General features: G+C 36.0%; 1 protein-coding gene across 1 annotated transcript; it reads right to left on the bottom strand.

Annotated features, from left to right (window-relative positions):
* Window positions 1-1769: 1769 nt before the first annotated feature.
* LOC134790532 (ras-related and estrogen-regulated growth inhibitor-like protein) lies at window positions 1770-22682 on the bottom strand. The gene is made up of 7 exons (XM_063761355.1): window positions 22284-22682; window positions 10514-10605; window positions 9631-9687; window positions 9445-9545; window positions 6312-6506; window positions 3253-3430; window positions 1770-2629 (listed from the first exon to the last, which is right to left on the bottom strand). The coding sequence occupies exons 2-7, from the start codon at window positions 10584-10586 to the stop codon at window positions 2526-2528; spliced, it is 708 nt and encodes a 235-aa protein (XP_063617425.1). The 5' UTR covers window positions 10587-10605; window positions 22284-22682; the 3' UTR covers window positions 1770-2525.
* Window positions 22683-23497: the final 815 nt, after the last annotated feature.

The following is a 23497-nucleotide window of genomic DNA, read 5'->3' as shown; positions in this document are numbered from 1 at the left end:
TTCCTGACGTTTTATGACAGCTCATCATATCGTTATTATTATGACCAAATTGTCACTGATGACACAAAATTCCATTATAAGCCTTTTTTTGTTATATTTTGAATAATAACATTAATAACATCTAATAGATTAGGCGATGTCATAAAATCGGCAGCAAATAATAACTTATAATGACAACATCAATGATTTTGTTATACGTTGGCATATCGATTATGGATCTCGATCAGTTGACACAGTTTTGTTAAGTATACCGTTACATTTCCATCTCACATCTCAACACTCAACAGAACTTAGGAACAATCAAAGAGATCAAAAGAAACCCAAACTGTCATGATTATTAGTATTATGTTGAGAAATGTAGATAATTATGAATATAGCTAAGTGTAAGCTTTATATTTTATAAATATTTATCGGACAGAAATGGGGGCAACGGAAATTCAAATTTCCGGAACCTTGCACAAGTGCACATCTTATAGCACAAATTTAACTATGTTTTTAAACATTATTAACATTTGCCTTCTAACATCTTCGTCAAAACAATTTTACGGGTTAACAACAATGATTAGTTTTAATCTTGCAATTTACCAACAACACCAACATGTAGTGATTATGTATGTGTAATAGAGACAGTTTGACGTTTGATTTTTATTTTTGAAGGAAGTTTATATAGAGACAGAGTAATTTGAGACTTACATAGCATATTAATACGGTGCAAAAGTAGAAAACTAGTACGTAAGAGTACAAGTACCTACTAAAATTTATATAGGCCATTATTTAGAGTATATCCATATATATAGTCATAAGTATTAGGCTTGCATTTAGGCTACCAAAGATACATAAGAATCAGAACACTCCTTTTCCAATACAACACTTACTGTAGATATCACACTTGTTCACCTAGTTACCGTTTTTAGCACAGTTCTGAGCCATATCAAAAACATTGTCTTACTAGATTCCAGTTTCGTACCCTTGTATTTTTTCTATAACAAGCAAAGACACCAAGATACGAGATATTTACATGTCCATATTTATAAACATCATATATGGGTGACATATATCACATATATCCAATTATTAGGCAATATGTCGGATCATTAGTTTAAAGCTCGGTTCATGATTTATAAAAGTTGCTTTACAACGATTAAGATCAGGTTTTAGACCAGAAATTAAAGAATCTATTAAGAGAATTACATATATTATAAATTATAATGATACTTTGGTTTGTATACTTTGAGAATTTTGAGATATAATGTGGACATTTAGTCAGCTACGCTCATTTTGAGAGCGTACCTACCTACCTACCACAACATGTATAGTTTGTTACCAAGATAATGAGATGTTATTATATTTAGTACGTAATGGGTATAGAACGGAGAAGATGTTTAATACTCTCTTTTGAATGATTACATATAATAGTAAACTTTTTTTGTAGGTATGGGATTTATTGTCTTATTTATTATAGAATTTTAAAACTATTAATTCTACCAACAATAGTTAACTTCCATCAAGAATTTAATAACATAACGCTTCGTTTTATGCAGCATTATTTTTCTTTTAATATATAAATTCCCAGTATGTGTACAGTTGAGTTCATAAATATGTATACGTTTCTTCACTTTAATCCATTGCAATATTTGCGATTAGGTGAAAAAATGTATACATATTTAATAATATGTATAAACTCGACTGTACGATGACAGATTTAATCGCCATCGATAAAATAACCATCAGTTTCAGCAAAAGCGTGAATGCTGGATGCTTTATCGAATACCTACAATCAACAACAAACGCCATCATGATACGGCTGCAAGAACAATACATTTGTAAAATTAACATCTATCTACCTAACTTAACTCTCGGTTATCTTAAATGTTTATCTATATCTATAACTATAACAAATTTATTTACAATTTCATAATTTATTAATGTAAGACTAGGAATTACATCTTTGGCTTGTTTGGTGAGACAGCTAATGTTAAACAACGGTGCTTTCTTGTCCTCCAACTTCAACTGCCCCGTATGGATGAGTATCTCGAAAAGTTACCTACTCGCTTATAGGTACAACATCAATGAAGAATATATCTCAGATACGTCTATAACAATTTTTTTCCGTATGACGTGGACTTTTCATTATATTACTCATTGTTCTCTTCTTGACTTGCTCCATCAATAGAGATCAGCACCAATGTTTGTTAAAGGTGCACTATACCATTATGTCTCAACTAACTTCAATGTTATTAACAATTTTATTCTTAAACCATAGCCTAATTGATAATTAGTCGACACATAAATCTCACAAACTCTTGCAGTTTCCTTTAAAATCAGATCTACACAAGTATATTATATACAGTTCATTAAAATGTACATCAATTTAGGCCGACTGAAGTACGGTAACGAGTAGCAAATCACATGGTGGCGGAGAGCGGCGCGGCGGCGAAGCGGGTGGGCACGGGCAGGCAGGCCAGCCATACGGCGCCCGCGCCGGCGAGGCATCAACGCGCGCGGTGCGCGGGCGCGGCTGGCGGTCAGGGCGCCGCGGCGGCCAGCGGCGGCCGCGACGGCGTGGGCACGCGCGGGCACGCCACCATCGACCCGCTGCGGCTCGCTTGGCTGTTATTCGTGGCGCCACCTGTGTAAAATACTTCTGTTGAACATAGAACTTATTTATATCCATAATCTTCAATATTTTCACCCACGGCCTGATTCGAACCATAAGATACGTCAAAAATTTGCTAAAGCTACGCCATGATTCGGATATGCCAGTGTAAAAAGTGACGTTTCTTCAAACAAACACGCGACACTATTGCCACTGACATATCCGATCCATATCGTATCTTTAAAGGGCCCACTGATTAACAGTCCGCCGGACGGTATCGGCCTGTCAGTTGTTCGGAACTGTCAAAATTTTATTCTAACTGACAGGCCGATACCGTCCGGCGGACTGTTAATCAGTGGGCCCCTTTAGCAAATTTTTGACGTATTTTAAAGCTCGAATGAGGCCGCCAGTTTTAACCGTAATGCGACTTTACCATGAGACCAGCTATTTAGCACTTAACAAAATTAAAATCCGATCGGGCGAACGCTTTGTGTTTGGAATCAGAATCAGAAAGCTGATGCGCCGCTGAGCTGATGAGCTGAAGCAGAAGTTGGTTGGAGCTGTTATTTTTTTTACAGCGCATGACCTGTAAATTGCTTAGAATTTCGATGCTTGACTTTGACAATTTACCTAGCTAATGTAGTATTGTATCTTACCTATAAGAGAGCCCAGCATCTTGGTGACGGAGAACTTGCGCGAGCGCAGAGGCGTGCGCACCTCGGCGAGCAGCCGGTCCACGCAGCGGTACAGGTCGCCGGAGTTGTCGGCCACGCTCGCCTCGCTAAACGATGCGTTATGGGCAGCACTTATGCTCTGACCATCTTGAGTCGTTACCTGTAAAATAAATAACCAACATTTCAATTATTCTCCTTTTGTTTTGTAACCGTGAGGGCAACTTGAACTTTATAATCTTGTTATGAATCGGTTGTGGAAATGACATGACCTACCTTCCGTCAACAATGACGTTTCTTCATTCATAAATGCCAATGCTGACAGCTGACAGATCACATCCATATTTCCATAACCGATGCATAAGAAGAACTTACTATCTGAATAGGCCTCTTTCCTCTACAAAGAGGGATAATGCTGGGATCGGCTATAAGCGTAGCGCTACGAAAACGTTGGCAGTGAATGTCAGGCTTATTCGTTTTTGAATGTGAAACGGCGCGATTCTGGAAATGAATTAGGGATTAACTAGATACGATATAGTAAAGATATGTGACGTCCCACGGGTAAAGGTAGGTACCTTATGGCGGTTGGCGCTTACGCTATTATTAACGCCGCTCCAATATTATTGCGGCGCTATGCGACGTAAGCGCCAGCCGCCATAAGGCACCTTTTGCCGTGGAACGTCACATATCTTTACTATATCGTATCTTGTTAATCTCTAACAGGCCTATTCGGATTTCGAGATAATCACAAGATCTTGAGACGATTTAGAGATCAACTAGATCTACATTAGATATCGACTAGATGTGACTTGGATATCTAAGTCATAACTTGTCGAAATCGTTCAAGAGGACCTCCAGAATCGCGGAAACGTCAAATTTGACATATCTATCTTACTAGTATCTTTAAATTATCCATATCGTAACTTGTTGAAGTCTAGTAGAAATCTAATTCATTTTCCGAATCGAGCCGTAATTCATTCCCCGAATCGAGCCGAAAGTTTCTGTTTGAAAATGTCACTTTTGACACTGACAGTTCAGATCCATAACTGATCAAGATGTAATTCATAACCTGTAAATAAAATTCGAATACGCCTGCCAGTTATAGCATGACTTTCACGTGCTCCTAGGCGCTACGAATTTTTTTCCGCTGCTTGTGACCTTAGAATGCTACGCGCTACGGCTACGGTATGCTACGAAGTACGCTGAATGAACACAGAAAAGTTTTGATCTGTGTGGGTCTGTGTGAATGAACAAACGGTTACCATAAAACTGCGATAGTGAAATGTGACTCACTTTCAAAAGTTCTACATAGATATATACATTTAACTGATGATTAATATATTTGATAACTTATTAAATATACCTACCTACATATTTTTTTTAGTTTAAAATAATTATAACAACAGTAAACCGCGTTAATATTTAATTTAACAAAACAAAATAGCAAATTGAATTTGAATGTTACCCCTACCCTTTATTGGTGTAATTCGAGCTAACTTTTCTGTTTAATTCGGTCGTCCATTCGGGTTGGCCCCGTTACGTAACATTGCCTGTCCGAGCCGAGTTAGGTTAGGCCGTAAATTGGGTGAAAAGTAATTTGGTTACGAGTTTGTTATATAATTGTTTGATAAATGTGTCCGTTTCTGTTTTTAATTTTTAGGCCAATTAAATTATGTAATCGAGAGTTTTTAGGAACAAAAGGGTTTTGCGGTAACTGGTATTGGGGTATTTCACTCGTTATTGGCGGAACCCTGTCTAAAACTACGAAATTCGTGTAGTTTTTTTGATATCTAGTAACACATTGAAACTCAGTACATAATGTAGAGGCCTAACGGAGCCGACATGTCCAATGATAAAGGCTTATTTTAAATGTGTAGATTAAAAAAAAAGGAACAAGTACTTAGATTAAATATTGTGCGATGGAACGTAATTATAGTTGTGCTACTGTGTGTTAGTCTGGTAATACTCAAAAAAGTCAGAGAAAGCAATTTCTGCACTGAGATAACTGAGCATTGCCTTAATAATAACATTGTTTTGGTAACAAAAAATTGTAAACATAATCGATTCAACTAAAGTTCGGAGAATGTATTTGTGTAACTTTTCAATGTTATCTACAGCCCTAGTTATGCCTCATCAAAGTTTCTATAGCCGAGTGCACAAAACGAGAAAAGGGAACTTTCAGAGATAGGAGTTTGTGACATATGAATGGTGCTTACGTCAGTGTCCCGCTATTGTTCGTGTACTGAATGCTGACGTTTGTTTCATGGAGATGGAAGCAATATCATTCGTGAATAGGTACTTGCATCGCATATGACATAACTCTCTGTATTCCATTACCTACTCATTCGTGTATGCTGACTTTTATGTATATAAGTAATATTTACATTAATCACTAAAAATGTATGATTATTGTTCGGTCCGAGGATCTCAATGAATGGTTACCCGCAGATTCACAGCATATTCATTCGTAGCCAGTGGGCGTGACATAGAAATAAGTTGTATGTATTTATACGTACCTATTGATACATAAAGTAAGTAATGAAAACGAACAATTACAAAATGTCAATAAATGTGAGTGATTTCATTTTTTAATCTAATAAATAAGTTGATTCGGCCGCCCACATAGCGAACTGACTGATTTAATTTAGCAAATTGTTAATTTTACTTTGCGTTGGCAGACGTAGCATAGGTCAGAATTAAATTATTAAGTTTAAAGGTCATGTTGCCGAGCAAATTTTGTAACACCGGTCATTTAATAGTCCGTAATGGTTTTTACATATTGTTTAAAGTACGTACATAGGTAGGTACGGGTTTTTAGATTAAAGTGTGTAATTTTATCTCAATGTAGACCGTATGTAAAATGTGAAAGGAATATCTTACAAGAATGATGTTAATAGGTCCCTAGTTTATATCATTTTAATTTCTAGCTGAAAAGTTAGATATTTAATAGTTTTCTAAAGCTGCATCCTTTTTAGTTAGTTTTGTTTTTGCTACGAGTTATATGTATTCCTGTTGATATAATAATTTTTCATTGTTCTACTGACCTGTCTCAAATGGTCCAAGTCTGTCTTATTTCCTAAAAGGGCTAGAGGCATGGGCGTGGTAGCACCCACGGGCCCGTGCGCCGGGCTCGCGGTGGCGGGGGCTCTCCTCAGGGCTTTCAGGACTTCCGTGGCGTACTCGAAGCTGCTCCTGTCCGTCACCGAGTACACGATCAGGCATGCGTCTGCCCATTGGATCTGAAACAAAAAACCGAACATCAATAACCATAGGAATATTATTCTACAGGAAAATGTAATTAGGTAATAAATGCTTAGTACCCTCGTTCAGGCAAGCAATCAACATAGTTATTTCAACATTTGACTCAGCAGCCCTGAAAAGTGATCTAGCATTTTTTTGGAACCAATAGCGCAGATTTCAATGGCCAATATATTATTTTTGTCTGGCATTTCTTTCACCTAATGTCGTAAGAAAACTGTTCCCAATGAATCACTTAGTGTCAGACCAACGCGTTTTTGTTTTGACATCACGAAAGTCACTTAGTACTCTGAATTTGAGGAGTTAATGGATTACGAATAGCAAAATTTTACATTTACTGGTGACATCTCAACCTTTCCCAAGAAAATTAATGTGGCGCTCATGTGGCGCTGTTAAGCTGTTATTGAAGTAAGTCAAATTAGCTCCTGTTATTGTTTGTCTTGTTTGTAAACGTGGGTGGTAAGAATATACTGTGAATCACCTGTGTAAGCCGGTCTGTACCTTTATTAATCGTTCGTGAGATTTTGATTGCTTATTTTCTAAAGTCTGAAGAAGCGCAGGCGAGCTATGCTATCCGTAAAAACTCAGAATTCAGACATAAATGATTAATTACGGGTGGAAGCCAACATTCCATGTTAAAATTAGACTGTGGCGGTTCACGGGCGCCCCCGCCGTCGCGACGCCGGACGACTGTGATTGGCGATGCTCATTGTTGGGCCAAATTAAACCGAATTGCTTTCCGACGCTGATCGCTTACTCCCACATTTCGGAAATAGCTAATGACCTCGCAGCTCATTCATAGACGTGTTGTTGACTTTCAGACTGTAAACTTTAGACCCATTCAGTATTTGAGATAAGTAATATATTAAGTATGTATTTGTTATTCACTATTTCACTTATGTTAAATCTGGATAAACCACATGAAAACGTGCATACATTTAGTTAATTTTACTTTTTAGCGAAAGTCGGTATGGGTATAAAATGAGTGACGTATCATCATTTCTTAGATTGTCTTTCAAATATAAACTGTACACTATACAGCGATTTACCCTAGGGTAAATCCCATCAGATGAAAAGTAGCAACAGATTTTAATATAAGACTCACTAATAGCACTCTTGCTTTAAATCGATCTACACATATTACACAATGGAATAAACTATTAAACAAAAATAGGATCAATGTACTAATATGCATTTTGAAATCGATCTTTATTCTGTTAAAATTGCATCCGTTTTTGGCTGATTGTGTATAAATAATAACTCAGAGCAAGCCCGTAGAATTAACTTAAGATTAAGTGGATTATGTATCTCAAATGTCACTACGATAATGACGACGTTAACTATCCTCTTAATGGGTGAGCGTCAGAAGATAATGTTACATGTACCTATCTAACTCATGTATATTGTATAGATAACAATAGACCCCTAATAATAATGGCACTTACTAACAGCGACAATAAATTATGTTATGACCTATATTCATATTGTATAAAGTATATATAAATAACAGAACAAACAGTAAAATATTCAATACATATTTTTCAATCTATGCTTCGTAATAATAATAAATCGAACAACACGCTATTTCCTTTCATGAACTTAATTTTCTTCCTATATACGTATATATGTATAGTATCGCTATAACAAAACTACACCGAAGTAAGTTATATATGCAAGAAAAGCCTGCGTGGGTAGCATTAAGTAAAGCTTTGTAATGGATCCTTCTGATTCCCATCGATTAGATGTTTAGTCGCCGGCCCGCCCACTCCTGTTGGACGGGGATGACAAAGGCTTTCCTTTTCAGATGTTTTTGAATATAATAAATATTAAATTAGTGTTTATACGTCATGTTTGTAATATCGCGTATTAGGTAACAGGAGATTGACGTTGAAGTGCATTAAAGCGCAACATTAAGTATTATTTTTGAACAAAGTATATTATTATTGTGTTAGCATATTTAGCATGTACATTTTTACGAATTTATTTTTAAGATATTTTTAGGGTTCCGTACCCAGAGGGTAAAACGGGACCCTTTTTTTTTGCCGTTTTTTGCATTATGGTACGGAACCATTCGTGCGCGAGTCCGACTCGCACTTGCCCGGTATTTTTTTAAATAAAATAATTATTGGCAACTGTTTAGGTAAATCAATCTACATAGAAATAATTCAATTGGGCTTTCCCCTGAAGAATTGAAAATAAGTCAGTAGATAATGTATTGGAGCGTAAACATTGTGAGTCATGTTGCTGGTCACTGGAGCACTAGAAGCCATAATTCATTCCATTCGTATTATATTAGCGACGATTAACCTCGTTGCTAACTCATAAAGGCCAGTTTAATCTTCAGTTAATCTCCCATTTTGTTTGCGGAAGGCGATGCGGGATCGTTACTTCGATCCATTGCAGACAGAAGCCAGGTGCAGTCCGGGAGCGTATCAAAGATATTATTCATCATAAACAACATCAATCGAACAAAGTACAATGCCAATGATTCATGAGAATAATTATAACCGGGGCATATTCATTGAGACAGCTGATACAGGAGTTTAACCAATGTTTTAATTTACATTTAGATGTTCTTGAATCGGACACCTCAGAGTGCCTAAGTATTATGAATCTTCATTATTACGTCGTAAACAGAACTATATCTATAATGCAAGATCAAGGATAATTATTGATGTTCGAAAAGGCCGTCTCTAATCTACTGGTTATTTAGGATGTACCTATTTACGTTTAAATTAACCGTAACCTTCCCATAGTTGTTGAATTAACCTTTTAACGTGAAGGTGAAGTCTATTGGAGTCGCGGCAAGGTCTCGTAAAGAACTGCATTAACCTATATCTTGTTCCAATTACACTGGAAAGAACTCTAGTAGAAATTTAACCTATTTATAAACAGCAAAGCACCTTATTGATCACTCACCTGTTCTGCTGGAAATTTGTCCGAGTTTGAGCCTGAGACATCTATTACTTCTAATTCCACCGGGCTGTTGTTTATTTGAACTGTCTGTCTGTATAATAAATCTGAAATAAAAATAAATATATTTTAATTGAACATTATTGAAATGAGTTATTCAGCCATTTGTAAAGCTTATCTGTTTGTTATTACCTGTATTTGAATGATATTCTCCGATGTATCGCCTTGTTAGGTATCTTACAATAAGAGCTGCAACAAAAAAATACAAAATGAGTACAAGTTTTAAATAAGTGTTTTAGCGAAGAATGTAAAATTACATTGCCTACCTACTTATGTAAGCAATATTTTTAATAGGTCGGTGTATAAGTACTCCTATAAATAACTATTACAGAGTTTTAAATGTTTCAATTGCAAAATATAAAAACGTCAACGGCATCTCCAAATTGATCTACAAGTTTTAATGTACGTTTTAAATGCTGGTATTAAATTTTATGTCTATATTTATGAGGTAGCACAGACATGATGTCTTGTCGACGGGTCTTGATAATATTTCGATGAATCATCTTATATTTAGTTCATCTGTTGACCGACTTTAAGCAGGTTGAAGTACGAATTCACTAGTAGAGATTGATTGGTTGTTGTTAAAGAAAGCAGTATTACATCACCAGTAGAACGGGTCACTGGAGTATGCCTTGCTGTTTATGTAATGCCGAGTGGGTCAGGATGTAACACTTCTGTTAGTTCTTGATAAGAGCATAAAAGCATTTTATGTGTTTTCTTAGGGCTCAAGCGCCCACGCGGTTCGTGAGAGGAGTGGGAGTCCTTTAATATTAGTTTAGAGTTCTATTTCAGCTAGGTATTGGGTTTTCTGACTTAAACTAGCACAAATTACATGAGACTCCGCGCTAGGGAGTGTAGTATTTAGGCCACAAGATGTAATCAGTGATGAGATCTAAAACGTTTTTGACATGACACATTCTTGTATTCGCGTTCTAAATACCTCAGATAATATAGATTCGTGGTGTGTTGGTGAATATTATTTTTGTATGAGCATTCAGAGTTTTTAATTAAGTACCTGACTTTCCAACTCGTGAGCTGCCGAGAACTGCGACGCGAACGCGCGGGGGACTCGCACGTTCATCCTTCATTTTTAAAATTGTTGAATAACTAAAACAAACAGAAAAAACAACATATAAGCACTTCATTTATATCACAATTAGATAACTTATAATTTTTCCAATTATTCTATAGTTCATATTACTAAACGGTTTTGTGGTAAGTAAAGTAACGTCAGATGAGGCGCTAATTGGCGCGTTTGGGTTTCAATAATTTGGCTTGAATTGCTTCGAATGACGTACGTTCATAAGTTAAAGTCGCAGTGAAAGAGCGTCAGAATAGTAAAAGACACAAATAACTTCATTTTGTTAAACGACTTTCTAATATAAGGTTTCAAGGTTTTTCCTAGATCGTTTAAAGTTAATTTATTGAAGTAGTTTCATTTTACGACTTTCACTGCTTTATTATTTAAAATATTCCGGACGTAATTTTCTTTTGTTTCACCAAGGACGTTGTCTATTCGTTAATCAGTGCTACGCAAAACGATGGCAAAAACAAAACATGCGGCAAGTTGTCTATATTTACAACGTGGATGCGACAACCTGCGTCAATGCCGCACCGCACCGCGCGCCCGCAAATAGTTGAATAACCCTAAAATACGTTGAATAACACCATGGAGGCGGACGGCTTGACAACAATACTGACACTGACCACCCAGCGACCTATTATTCATAACATGTGCATGTGCTAATTTATCGTTTTCTATTATAAGATTTATTAATATGTTTGAACATATTCTAATATCTTATCAGCAAAATGATTCAAGGTTAAATACATTTGAATTATTCTAAAAATCATTAATTTTAAATGTTGGATCATCTAGGATATAGGTAGGTACTGACTACATACTTATAACTCTATAACTCATTACCCATGTGTAAACAGTTTAATTCACACAAGATTACGTCGTTTCGTGACGTAAGAATACTAAATAAAATATGCAATGTTGATGTAGATACTTCCATCGTAAAAATCTTGTAAAAATATTGGTTTTTCCGACACAATTTGTAAGACAGAGGGTGGCATAAAAATTATTACTACCTACTTACAATTTTTTTAATAAAGTAGAAACCTACACCTTAAATGAAATGTACAAAACTACACATTTGACGATCTAAATTAGAAAATGAAATCTCTATATCTTTATAGTTGGTATGTATTTAACTTTACCTTACCTAAGTACATTCCAAAAATAATACCTATCGATTTAACTCTTATACAAATAGATATATGTTATACGATTATGTCCCTTTCGTAGCCCTTGCCACATATTCATAGGCACTCAATGATACCGGTGTGCCCGGTTAGTGAATATATAACATTAATGCGAGTACCAAAAAGAAAATTTATGAATTGTAATTTGTCGTGTATACTAAAATATTTCTAAACCGGAATACTGATAGTCAGCCGCCTCGCCGGCGACGCCACTTTTATTTATGTTTGGCGCCAAAATTAATAAAATTAATCTATCAACCGGCTGTGGTTAGGAGCTGCCAAAAAATCACACACTACGCAGTGAAAAGGTAGCCAAAATAAATTAAATTTAAGCATTGACGACCATGCAGCAGGATGTGGACCTAGGCACTTGATGAGTTTGTAACGAACTTTTCCTCATATATACTTATATCCGTTGTTGTACATGTGATAGATATGCGAACGTTTTATTTGCATATCTCGCTAGATGAATTGATCTTGTTGATGTGCAACAAGCTTGTTTGTCGTCGGTTTTTTCCATTTTAGTTTCCAGTTCATCGCAATAACAAGCAGAGGCGCGTGGATTGTAAACTGTGAGCATATGCCTTGTTACGCCTTAGGTACTCTGTTGCGCACTATAAAATGTATCCACCTAATCTTTAAATCGGCTGCATAAGCGATTGTTACAGGGTTAACAAATGTGTTTATTTACTTTGATTTTGTAATTTTTTTATTTTAAGTTTAGTTTTATTTATTTTTAGATTTAGTTTTTAAGTTTTGTAGGTTACTTTGATTCTTAGTGCGTATTCAATTGTTGTATTTACATACATACTGTTGGCAATTGTTTATGTTTACTAAGATACAGTTGGCAATTGTTAGTACGTACCTACTACGCCGCTTGTGGCAGGGAGGCTCATGGCGAAGTCGTCACGTGAGGCTCTGCTATTGACAGGACCGACTACAATATTCTACTCATTTTTCAATCAAGGTTTATCTTATTTAAACCTAATAATGTAATAATAATGTTCAAATCATAAATCACATTAAAAGACGTTAGTTATTTACAAGCTGATGTCTGTCCCTAAACCAACTTTAATATGAAGCAAGCTGACAAAGTATTAGGTTGTAATGTAAGCAACTAATTTAACACCCAATGTAAAATGTAACTCCTTATAAATGTTTCGATAAAAATAGATGAACACAGGGATCAGTACAATTTGCAGCGCGTCTTACACCTACAGTGCGCATACACTCAAACTTCAAACTACATATTCCAAAGAAATAATAAATACTTTTTTAAAGTTAGTCACTTAACAAATATATCTAGGTCGATACTTTGAAATTACATACCAGCTTTTCGTCTACAATATTTAAATTGTAGGAAAGGAAGTCGTAATATAATAAATTTTAAGCTAAGAGACAACAACCTTTCACGGGGCAAGGTTCGTCACCCTTAAACAAAATTTTCAGAAACAGGTAAAGCACGATATTTCTGGAAGATATTAAAGTATTTGTTATAAGGTTACCTAATCTTTACTTTGTTACATTTGTAAACGAAATACGAATGATCTTTTATATTTCATTATTACTTCAAAACCGTAAAGGTTGTATGAACTGAATAATTTGAGATACAGTTCCGGTCAAAGACATCCGATGGCATCATTCTGTTTTTCCTGCAAGAGTTTTGATAGTAAAAAGACGCTCTACGCTTACAAGTGTTTACATAACGTCCTTCATCTTAGGTGCTCAGTTAAAGGCCACGACCTTTGGGTCAAATAGGCTGAAGGGCCTTAAGGGATTTTCCCATAGGGGTTGAAGGCAAGAAGCAAGGACGCGTCACGCTGACGCGACACTGGCGAAGGTCAAGATTCGCATGACAAGCAGCCCTCGGCCTTGGTGGAGCCGAGAATAACTAATGATCGGATTAATCTCAGTTATCCGTGAAGAATGGCGGTCGGAAATTTGGAGGATTTGTGTTTGATACCTACTGAAAATTAAAAAGAATTCTGCCGTTACTACCGAGACTTCAAACATGGTAGGTATATCAATCGATAGGTCCTGATACCCCAACCAAGTTCTTTGCTAACCTATAACTAGGCCTCCATAGTGCAGCAAAAGATTTCATTCTTATTAATGTGGAAGTAAGTAGGTATAATTATAGTTTTTTTGCTTACTCGGTGGCACTAGCGTTATTAGTATTACTCACTCTTATTCAATATCCTACCCTAGTTACCTGGTTCAGGTACGTAAAATAAGCAAATCGTAAACCTACTAATCGAGTTCAAATATTCATATTCATATTCATATTCATTTAATCCATTGTTCTCATGCTCATCAGTACAATAGGTCTTACATTTTAGTCTTCGTAGGTGCATGACACCCTGCTAGGGTATACAATACAGGACATGTTACTTAATAACTAAACTTAATAACTAAATAAAATTTACAATTACAGTAATTATAATAGCAAAGTACATACAATAGGTAAATACCACAGTTCATGGCTCAAGTTATTTATTTAGGTTTCATGCAATGTGTTGTTTTATACAATACGAGAAACCTTGAAGCGTGGTCTACTTCACATGTGCCAAACGTAACGTTTACCACGCCGCAGCAATTTTACGACCACTTTCTTGATATCATAAGATTCGTACACTTTGTGTACACCTACAGTAGAGTGGGCGTACGATTCAACCATTTTATTGTTGATTTTAGTGTAGATGTAACTGATCTAAGTAACTGCGGCATACTGCAAACAAATATGACTAACTGGTTTGAGATTTTAAATAATAATTTTACCGAGAAGGAGTTCTTTAACATAAAAGTATGTATCTACAAAAGTAAACAAGGCATCATAAAAGATCCAGCTCCGTATTGCTGTGACAAAATGGGAAGCTTCCGTTATAGGTAAGGTAACATACCTAGTTACCTAGTACCTAGTTAGCGCGCTAGCTCAAAGCAATTTCCTTATTCCACTACACACGACACGACGTTGTGGAACCTGAACGTACCTATTTATAGAAATTAGTTTACCTGACGTAAATAGCGAATTTGATAAAAAAATAGAACACTATTTAATTATAAATCTGATACTTATTTAGTGTCCAGCGTCGATTCCTGATGTAAGTACGTAGGTTATATTTTGTAATACATCTTATTAATATTATTTCAGCAAAGAAAGTTTCCTTTTTGCATTTCGCTTTGTCTAAAGTTGTTTGTGTGAACGTTAATGAGGCCGGCGATCCCAGGAGTCGTTGTGCTCTAAAGTGTGTTAACATTTTATAAATGGTAATGTTGAGACCCCGAAAGTTGTTAAATAGCTTTTACTGCCATTTAAAGAAACATCTTTTCCCTAATGAAAGAGGAAGCAAATTATGTAACTCTTTTCCATTCCATTAACAACATAATCAGAATACCTTTAAGTAGCCGACCCGCCTCGTAACTGTCGCCTTAAAAAATCATTATTATAGCGTTTCAGCAGCAGTTTGCTTAAAATTGCCTCTTTATCTGTTTGACGATCGAGTTTAAAGTGTTATTAGTTCAGTAACCGAGCAATATTCTATTTGGCTCTTCATCGGCATAACGTATGACACGTTCATGATATAAAGTTGGCCGGATATACTTTTCAACTCTTAATGCACTTTGAATAGTAAAATTTGGCTGTTCGACGATATTAGGTATAGCCATTCTCAGAGTTTAATTTCCTGTGATGAAACCCAACCATGGCGGTTAAATCTGAGGTATAATCAGACTATTTTTAAATATCCTATTTCTTAAATACACTTCTTATTGGTGTGAAACTCATTTTGCGAAGTCGTCTGAAGCTTTGAATTGACACAACTTACTCGAGCGCTCTCGGTGACAGATTTGTTGATCAATGTCTGAGTGTTTGTGACTCACTAATCCTTACATTTCTGTTATTTTCGCGAAAATACGAAACCTGGAGCTTATTCTGATTGTGGCAACTAGTTGTGAATTTGATTTGGATTTGTTATGGAAATGATCTGTCAGTTGTCAACAGTGACATTTCTTCAACCAGCAGCGGTATTATGATCGCATTTTTATCATTTGTCATGTCATGCGTCACTTTCGCGCTTACATACTTGTTAAAATGTGACAGGCATGATGACAGATGATAAAAGACCATCTTGCCCTACTGAAATGTTGAATTTGACATCACATCTGACTTGTCATAAGTCCAGATAAATTTCATAACCAGTTATTACATTTAGAATAATCCTCCTGGGTAATTTAAGAACTAAGCAAAGCAAATTACATTTAGTTGGAAGCTTTATTTCGAGTACTTCTTCTATCTTCTAAGCCCCCGAGATTGTTCTTATTTGTGGCAGATACGACTGAAAGTGGGTCAGATTTTCCCTCAGGCTGACAAATCAAATACATTTTGATGGAAGAGAAACTCTATATAACGTGCCTACATTTCCTAAGACATTTAATTAAATTTTCCGGTTCGGTACCTAATCTACCTTAAAAGTAGGTTCGCAAGGGAAATAATGTTCGTGTCACAGACTAATGATATTTGAAATTTTATGTAAATACCTAGATAGTAAAAATGGAGATCTTTTTCTTAGTGATTATTATTTTCAGGCGAGGGAGTAGGTGTCAAGTAAATACCATGTCGTACCATAGCAGAAAAATCGTACCTATATAATACTTAATAAAACGTTATAACGCGAAATTTAGCTAACGTTATAACGCGACATTTGTTAACTAAGTATGTCAGAAATCTATGAAATTAATCGACATGCTTGTCACTCTGTTAAGGGTGTTTCTGTTTATATATCCAAACGCTTTGGCTTGCGAAACTATGTATGATCTCTTTTAAAGCATCTACCTAGACCTATTTAGTGTAACTGTGTCTACTAAAGTTTCTTACGGAATCTATAACAAGGTATTTTAAGATAAGTAAAAAGATAAAAAATAGATTATTCAAGTAGGCATATTACAATGCGTTTATGAACGTCAAATAAAGCTACACCGGCTTTAAACATTAGGTTCGCCTACAAAATACCGAAATGTTTAAAAAGGGATCGTGACCCGGTCATTTAGGACGTCTTCTGATTTTAAATTTACCAACTGCCGTATTCGAACTTCAAGATATTCACAAGAGACGACACGTACTAAATCCATTCTAGATACGGACGTACTAGAGCAATTCGGGCAACCAATGTCACTTTTACGTTAGATAGCGTAAGATATCTATTAGATGTGAATTGGATCTCTAAGTCATATCCTGAGGAAATCGTTCAAGAGTATCTCCAGAATCGTGCAAATGTCAAATTTGACAGGTTAGATCTTAAACATATCGTTATCGTATCGTGGTGATGTCTAAAAGATATCTAATAGATGTCTATTTCAAAATCCGAATCGGGCCCCAAGTTTCGTCGTAAAAAGCTTAATAGTTGCCATAATTATAAATTGTTTCATAGTATCTACCTACGCTTTAAGTACTTCGGTGTTTTAAGTCAACAACATGAAGCACTGATAAGCAATCAAGTATAAAAATTGCTATTGATTCGCTCGAGGCAGACCGTGCGTATATTATTCATCAGGGAGGTACTCTCTACTAGTTGTATGTTGCAACGTTCTCTCAAAACGACTCGTACTTGACCTAATATTCCGTTATTATAATTAATCTTCGAAGCAGCACACAGTTTACAAGAAGTGTAGGGTACACATCGGTTGCGTAACCATTGTTATGCGCCAGCTAGATTTCTTAACACCCTTTGTCGTTTATCTCAAACGTCCGGCCTTGACTGAAGCTATCGTAGATTAGATTAGAACACCTGTTATACATTTGTTAGAGAGCTTTTATTAACATTATGAATATTATGATATATATTTTAACCTTGATCTCTGTCGATTTCTAAAGAAACATACTACGTAAAATAATTGTTTAAAAAATTTCTTTGTTTGACGATAAGACAAATTTGATAAATGAGGTTATTTTCCCAAGAATTTGTCATAAAATGACAGACACTCTTGCGCAACTGGACCATCCATCAATATCAGTATTTCTAGTGAACTTGACCCAGTTCACTAACAATGTTATGAAAATTTCTCAACTACGATGAGTCATGAAGTTCACCGAGTATAAGTACAGTCAGTAAAACTATGCTTAGCACCCCTTTTACTAACTTATTAGTTTTGTTGACTGTACATATATGTAATTAGGTTAATGAGGATTCGAATTACATATACCTGGAGCACAGAATTAATTTAATTTTTCACGTACAGTAAGCATAAACCGTAAATTATTTTATAAGAGGTTGGAAGGGTATCAAGTGACCATTTGATACGGTGTGCCACTCATTTCCTGCACTGCACAAGATTAATTTCCAAAGATATCTTCGTTGCAAAGCGTTACATATGTCTCTTATTCTAGACTGCTTTCTAAGAGTATCGTTAATTATAGGTACCTATATCTTAAAACAATTGATGATCCAAGTGATTAAGAATTCCTCCAGACGTCAATGGATGTTTGTTCGGTATTTTTCAGTAACGATCTCTTGAACGCTGATCGTTAATCACATAATTATCCCGATGGCGGCCAGTCTCCTCCTAATGTGAGAGTAGTCTTGTGCGGAAAGAGATGAGTCTTAGAGTCATAGAATGGGGTACTGGGCCCTATACACGCACAGACTATAAATGAGATTCGAATATATCATTTTTTGTTTTTTTTTTTTCAATATCTCTCGCTAGAGTCTTTAGTTAGCTTATCAAACGTCTACTATAGGGAGTATTACTGCAATGTTCTGAATGAATAAGCAAGAGTGATAGAGAGGCAGAAACCGAACTTTTGACTGTCGTATTTCACGATAGGCCATGTGATTGAGCTATTGACGCCCTCTACGCAGAGTTTTGCGTAATATTCCCTATTAAGTAAAATGTATAATTATTGGGGCAATCAAGAATATTTACTTTACTTTACTTTAAGTGAACAGAGGTTGTTGGATTGCACCTGTAAAGTGTCACTGTCTGTCGTCTTGATTCGGTTGTTACAGGTCCAGCACAGCACCTTGTTATTTATTAATGAATGAATGAATATTCTTTATTTCAGACCAGGGGGCCGATTTTTGAATTTCGACCGCTCGATTTCGTGTATTTCGTTCAGTAATATCTCCAGTACCCGGCATTTAAATTATACTAATAGAGTTGAAAACGAGTGGTCAATACCACTCGATTCCCAATTTCTATCGCAGGTATTTCAAAAATTAGCATTTCGCAGTTTTCCACCGATTTTCGAGTGACGAAATCGAACGCTCGAAATTCAAAAACCGGCCCCCAGGTCCATAATTATACATTTAAAATAAATAAGTAAAATTTTTAGATTTCTTTAGTTCCGTAAATGAATCGTTTTATAATCAACATTAAAGACAAAAATATGGTCTACTGCTACAAAAACGACAGTATAGGTAATTACAGCCGAGCTCCAAATCAGTAAAGGTAGGTATACTAGGTAACCTAGGTACTGCGACGCGTTTACCTACCAAACTGTGTCGTGATCGATCTCGACTCCCCGGACACTTTTTATGGCTCGGAAAATTTCCAGTTTGTGCAAAAATTCCGCCCGGAAAACCTGTGTCCACGGGGTACGTAATGAAAATGGATGAATTCTCGGGTTTCTCCATCGGGAGCTGCTACGCGCATATAATTGTAATTTGTCGACGTGTTTCGCCTCTGGGAGTTGAGGTATGTACGAGTAAATGCGGTCGTGACCAAAGAACAGTACATTTTATCTTGTTACTATGCGGGAATTTGCTTCAAGATTTATTCAGGCTAAATTTTTCCGACGATAAAATTTTATTATGGAATTGGTTTAGGCATATTGTAAGACAAACTTCTAGAAATAATTTCCGTTATTTAATTAATCTCTCAGTCGGTCAGTCGACAGAGGTCGCTGACATCTTAGAAGGTGTAAACACAGTTAATTGGTTATAGGAGGATCGTGGGAATATTGGTTCGACACTTCGGCTGATAGTTAAAGGACAAAGGGATGAGGTTAACCATTTATTGCCACTTGTGGTGATAGCTCGAACAGGCGGAAGTAAATGCAAATATCCGAGCTTTCGAGGGTATGTTCAGCCTGAAAAGTTTTGCTATATTAATTTAGCTAGTTATGTGAAAATTCGATAAAAATACGGTAAAAACCTATTCTTATAATTATTTTTTAAATCAAGTCTATCCAAAAGCGACTTAGAGGACAGTTCCTTCAGGTCGCTTTTGGATAGACTTCATTTAAAAAATTTCATTGCACTGCATAGTATAAGTACAGCCAGCAGCAGAAGTTGCTAAGCGGGTGAGGTGTTCAAAATTACCTTGACACGCTCTTATTCTCTTAACAATAGAGTGGCGTCAAGATCATTTTGAATACCTGGCCCGCTTAGCAACTTCTGCTGCTGACTGTACCTACCTGACGCGTCAAATGATAATCCCTATGTCAGTACATACTATGCAGTGCAATGCAAATTAGGCTCGCAGGTATATAGGGTTTATTGATAAAGTCCCAGACAGAATATAATTTAATTATTATTTAATTAAAAGGTATAAAATTTTAAACTTATTTGACATTGATTAGTTTAGAATTCATTTCCCGTCATTTATGATCAACATTTATAACAGCTGACATGCTTCGGTTTATCAATTTATATTATTTATCCGGCAGTTAATACTGGAAATGAATGTAGCCATTTAACCATTTGTAATGTATAAATGGCGTTAAACAGGATATCCGAAAATAACGTGATCCATGACAGATACATACTATCAACACCGGCGCGAGAACGCTACGCTGCGCCTACGTCTTGCTCAAATGATGGATTTCTCGAATATTTGCGTGATTACGTACAATCCGAGCATTCAAATGAATGCAATGACAATTCGTCAGTTTAGATTCTCGAAGTCATACTTCCTATAACGGATGGGTGAGGTGTACCGCGGTCGATATTCTATTATCTATCAAGTGACCTTTATGTAATTGGGTAACGAATAGCAAAGTAATAAGCTAATGGTTACACACGGTTATATGAAAACACAATGGAAATGAAAATTTGACATGTCAGTCTTGGTCTACCTCACCTTAAGATGCTTTTAACTGATCATGTGCATCATTAAAGTCTCTTGACATATAAAGCCATTTTTACCTGCACTGTTAAAAATTATGTAATTTTTTTGCATGTAAAATTACATATTTTTTAACAGTGTGGGATACCTACTGTATGTTGCCATACAACTTTTCTTGCTTAACCTGTATAAACTATATTGTCTTTTGGTATACCATAAGGCTTTTAAAACTGTTTGTGTGTTCTTCCACGTTTTGAATTTGCCACTACCCTTGGCATCAGAACTAGGAGGTATAGAGTTAGACCAAGAAAAGTCCGCAGCGATTTTGATAGCATACGCAGTGCATTACGTTATTAATACGTCATAATTTCATAGAAGTTTGACGTTTAAAATAACACTTGCACTGCGTGTGCTATCAAAAGCGTTGCAGACTTTTCTTGGCCTATATATTTTAGTAATACAGGTCTTTATAAATATCAGAAATATTAGGTACAGGTTCTATATAATCTCATAACCTGCTTGTTGTCAAAATCCATTTGGTAATGATTGTTTTCTACGCATCCTCTGTAAAATGTTATGGTGTAAAAAAAACAACTGCCTAAATGTGAGCTTAATTTTACTAGTAAAATTTTCCGGGCCCTCTGAGTGTTTCGATACGCCCCCTAGAGAGCTGCACTCCAGTGCTTGGAAACTCGTGACCATCCCAAATCCAGAATCAGTGTAAACATCTATAGATAAAAATGCCAAAGTTATAATTAACGGAGATCAATGGAAAACCACTAGTGACGTGTGTTTATGTCTAAGCGTCGATGTTTCGATCAAAGCAGTTTTTTAGTGTTAATTAAGTTTGCGAAACTTTTTGCACATGTAATTATTAGCTGTCAATTTATAAAAATGCATTCAAATGATAAAATCTCATTATGTCATGCACCTATGTTGCTTGTGACATCAAACACATCATACAGCATTCAGTGTTGTCCTAATATCAATATTTAGTCTGTGTTTCTAAAGGCGCATATTCGTTGAAGTTATTAGAGTTAGACTAAGAAAAGTCTGCAGCGATTTAGATAGCACACGAAGTGCAAGTGTTATTTTAAACGTCAAACTTCTATGAAATAATGACGTATTAAATAACACTTGCACTGCGTATGTTATCAAAATCGCTGCAGACTTTATTTGGTCTAACTCTACTTTATTACATCTAAAAGTATCATCTATATAATTATGATGGCACTGATATATTCTGTAGTTATTTGAGCATTTTATGGTTGCAGTAATAATGATCTCCGTTTTTTGGGGTTACTTCTGAAAATTACTTATCTACAACAGCAAAAACCACTACAAATATCGCCTTAAACTGCTAATCAAATGAAATAGTACATATTACTGAAGGATTTCGGATGAATTACGTTTGACGTCAGCTGAAAAATAGAATTGAATGAATGAAAGCTCACCTGGCGGCGTGAACAATGGCAGACAGGGGCCTGGGCAGCTACAGGTCGGCTAAACCACCGGCGAATCACAGCAAACAGTCTCAACCGATCCACAAAACACACCAATTTATCCCGACCTACGCAATGTTCATCAGTTCAGTATTTTCAAGAGAAATTTGTGAAAATGTAATAGAAATGCTAGAAAGCTGTCAAAGCGCATGGGGCGCTGGCGAGCGACAGCGAACGACTGGGCGCCGCGCAGCCGTCCCGTCTATATATACGGCGTTGTAGCGAGCCGCGCCGCCCGCCCTCCGCGCTTTTTGTGCATACAAAAATATCAAAGGAATTCGGAGCCTAATTTTCGCTGTCACTGCCTTAATACCGACACAATGAGAGCGTTGATCCCCGGGACGCCTGCATGCTGAGACAGCTGACCAAATTCCTTGAAGCTGAGTGATGACCGGCTCCAGGCGTAACTCGTGAATACGACTCCATAATTTATACAACCTTGATTTTAATCGCATACCATTTAAAACATATAACTTTTTCATCAGACTTGCTCGAAAAATACCTTATTTCATGCAGGTGTACTGAAGGACAAAGGTCTATATTGTTCCCGTGGGAGTTAGGTATGTATTGTGAAAAAAAAGCTATAACTCACCGTGTTTAAGAATGATTTCACTTAAAATTTAGTTTTTTCTTCGCAAGTGTGATGAAAAACATTGTGTGTAACTCCGGGGGCAAGAATAACAATATTCCACATACCCCCCACGTTGCACAATGTACTATTTAATACCTAACAAATCAGTGTTGTTTAGGTTAGACAAATGCAAAGTAATGAAGAGCGTAACTATAAATCCCACTAAAAAGAAACCAGTTCAAGGACTGGACCCATTTGCAATCAATAGAAGATTTTTCTCAATATTTATCGATAGGTATTGGTATTACTAATATTTAAGCTTGGCTGCTACGTACTAAAAGTAAATGAGAGGAATTATATTGTTAGTTAATATAATAAAATTAAATTCGAAGTTTTTAATTAAAAAAATAACCGTAAGAAGTAAATTGTTAATGATTTCCGGCCAACGAAAGTTCTTCTTTATCATGTTGTCTTGGCTCTCTATATAAATATGTAGATTTTCTGAAAAGGCCGAAGTCGACACAAATTCACTTTACCTTAAAATTTACCCTAATAACTTAGGGTAGGCCCATTTCTTATCTACTGAAATCAAATC

The sequence above is a fragment of the Cydia splendana genome, chromosome 5 (assembly GCF_910591565.1).
Source record: "Cydia splendana chromosome 5, ilCydSple1.2, whole genome shotgun sequence".
Classification (NCBI taxonomy): Eukaryota; Metazoa; Arthropoda; class Insecta; order Lepidoptera; family Tortricidae; genus Cydia; species Cydia splendana.
Note: the sequence above shows the minus strand (reverse complement) of the source record. Positions and strands in the feature narration are given on the sequence as shown.

Coding starts and splice junctions, on each gene's coding strand:
- LOC134790532 (XM_063761355.1), bottom strand. CDS start 10,586: ATGAAGGATGAACGTGCGAGTCCCCCGCGCGTTCGCGTCGCAGTTCTC. Junction 6,507..9,444: donor ACAAATTTCCAGCAGAACAG/GTGAGTGATCAA, acceptor TTTTTGTTTCAG/ATCCAATGGGCAGACGCATG. Junction 2,630..3,252: donor GATGCTGGGCTCTCTTATAG/GTAAGATACAAT, acceptor TATTTTACACAG/GTGGCGCCACGAATAACAGC.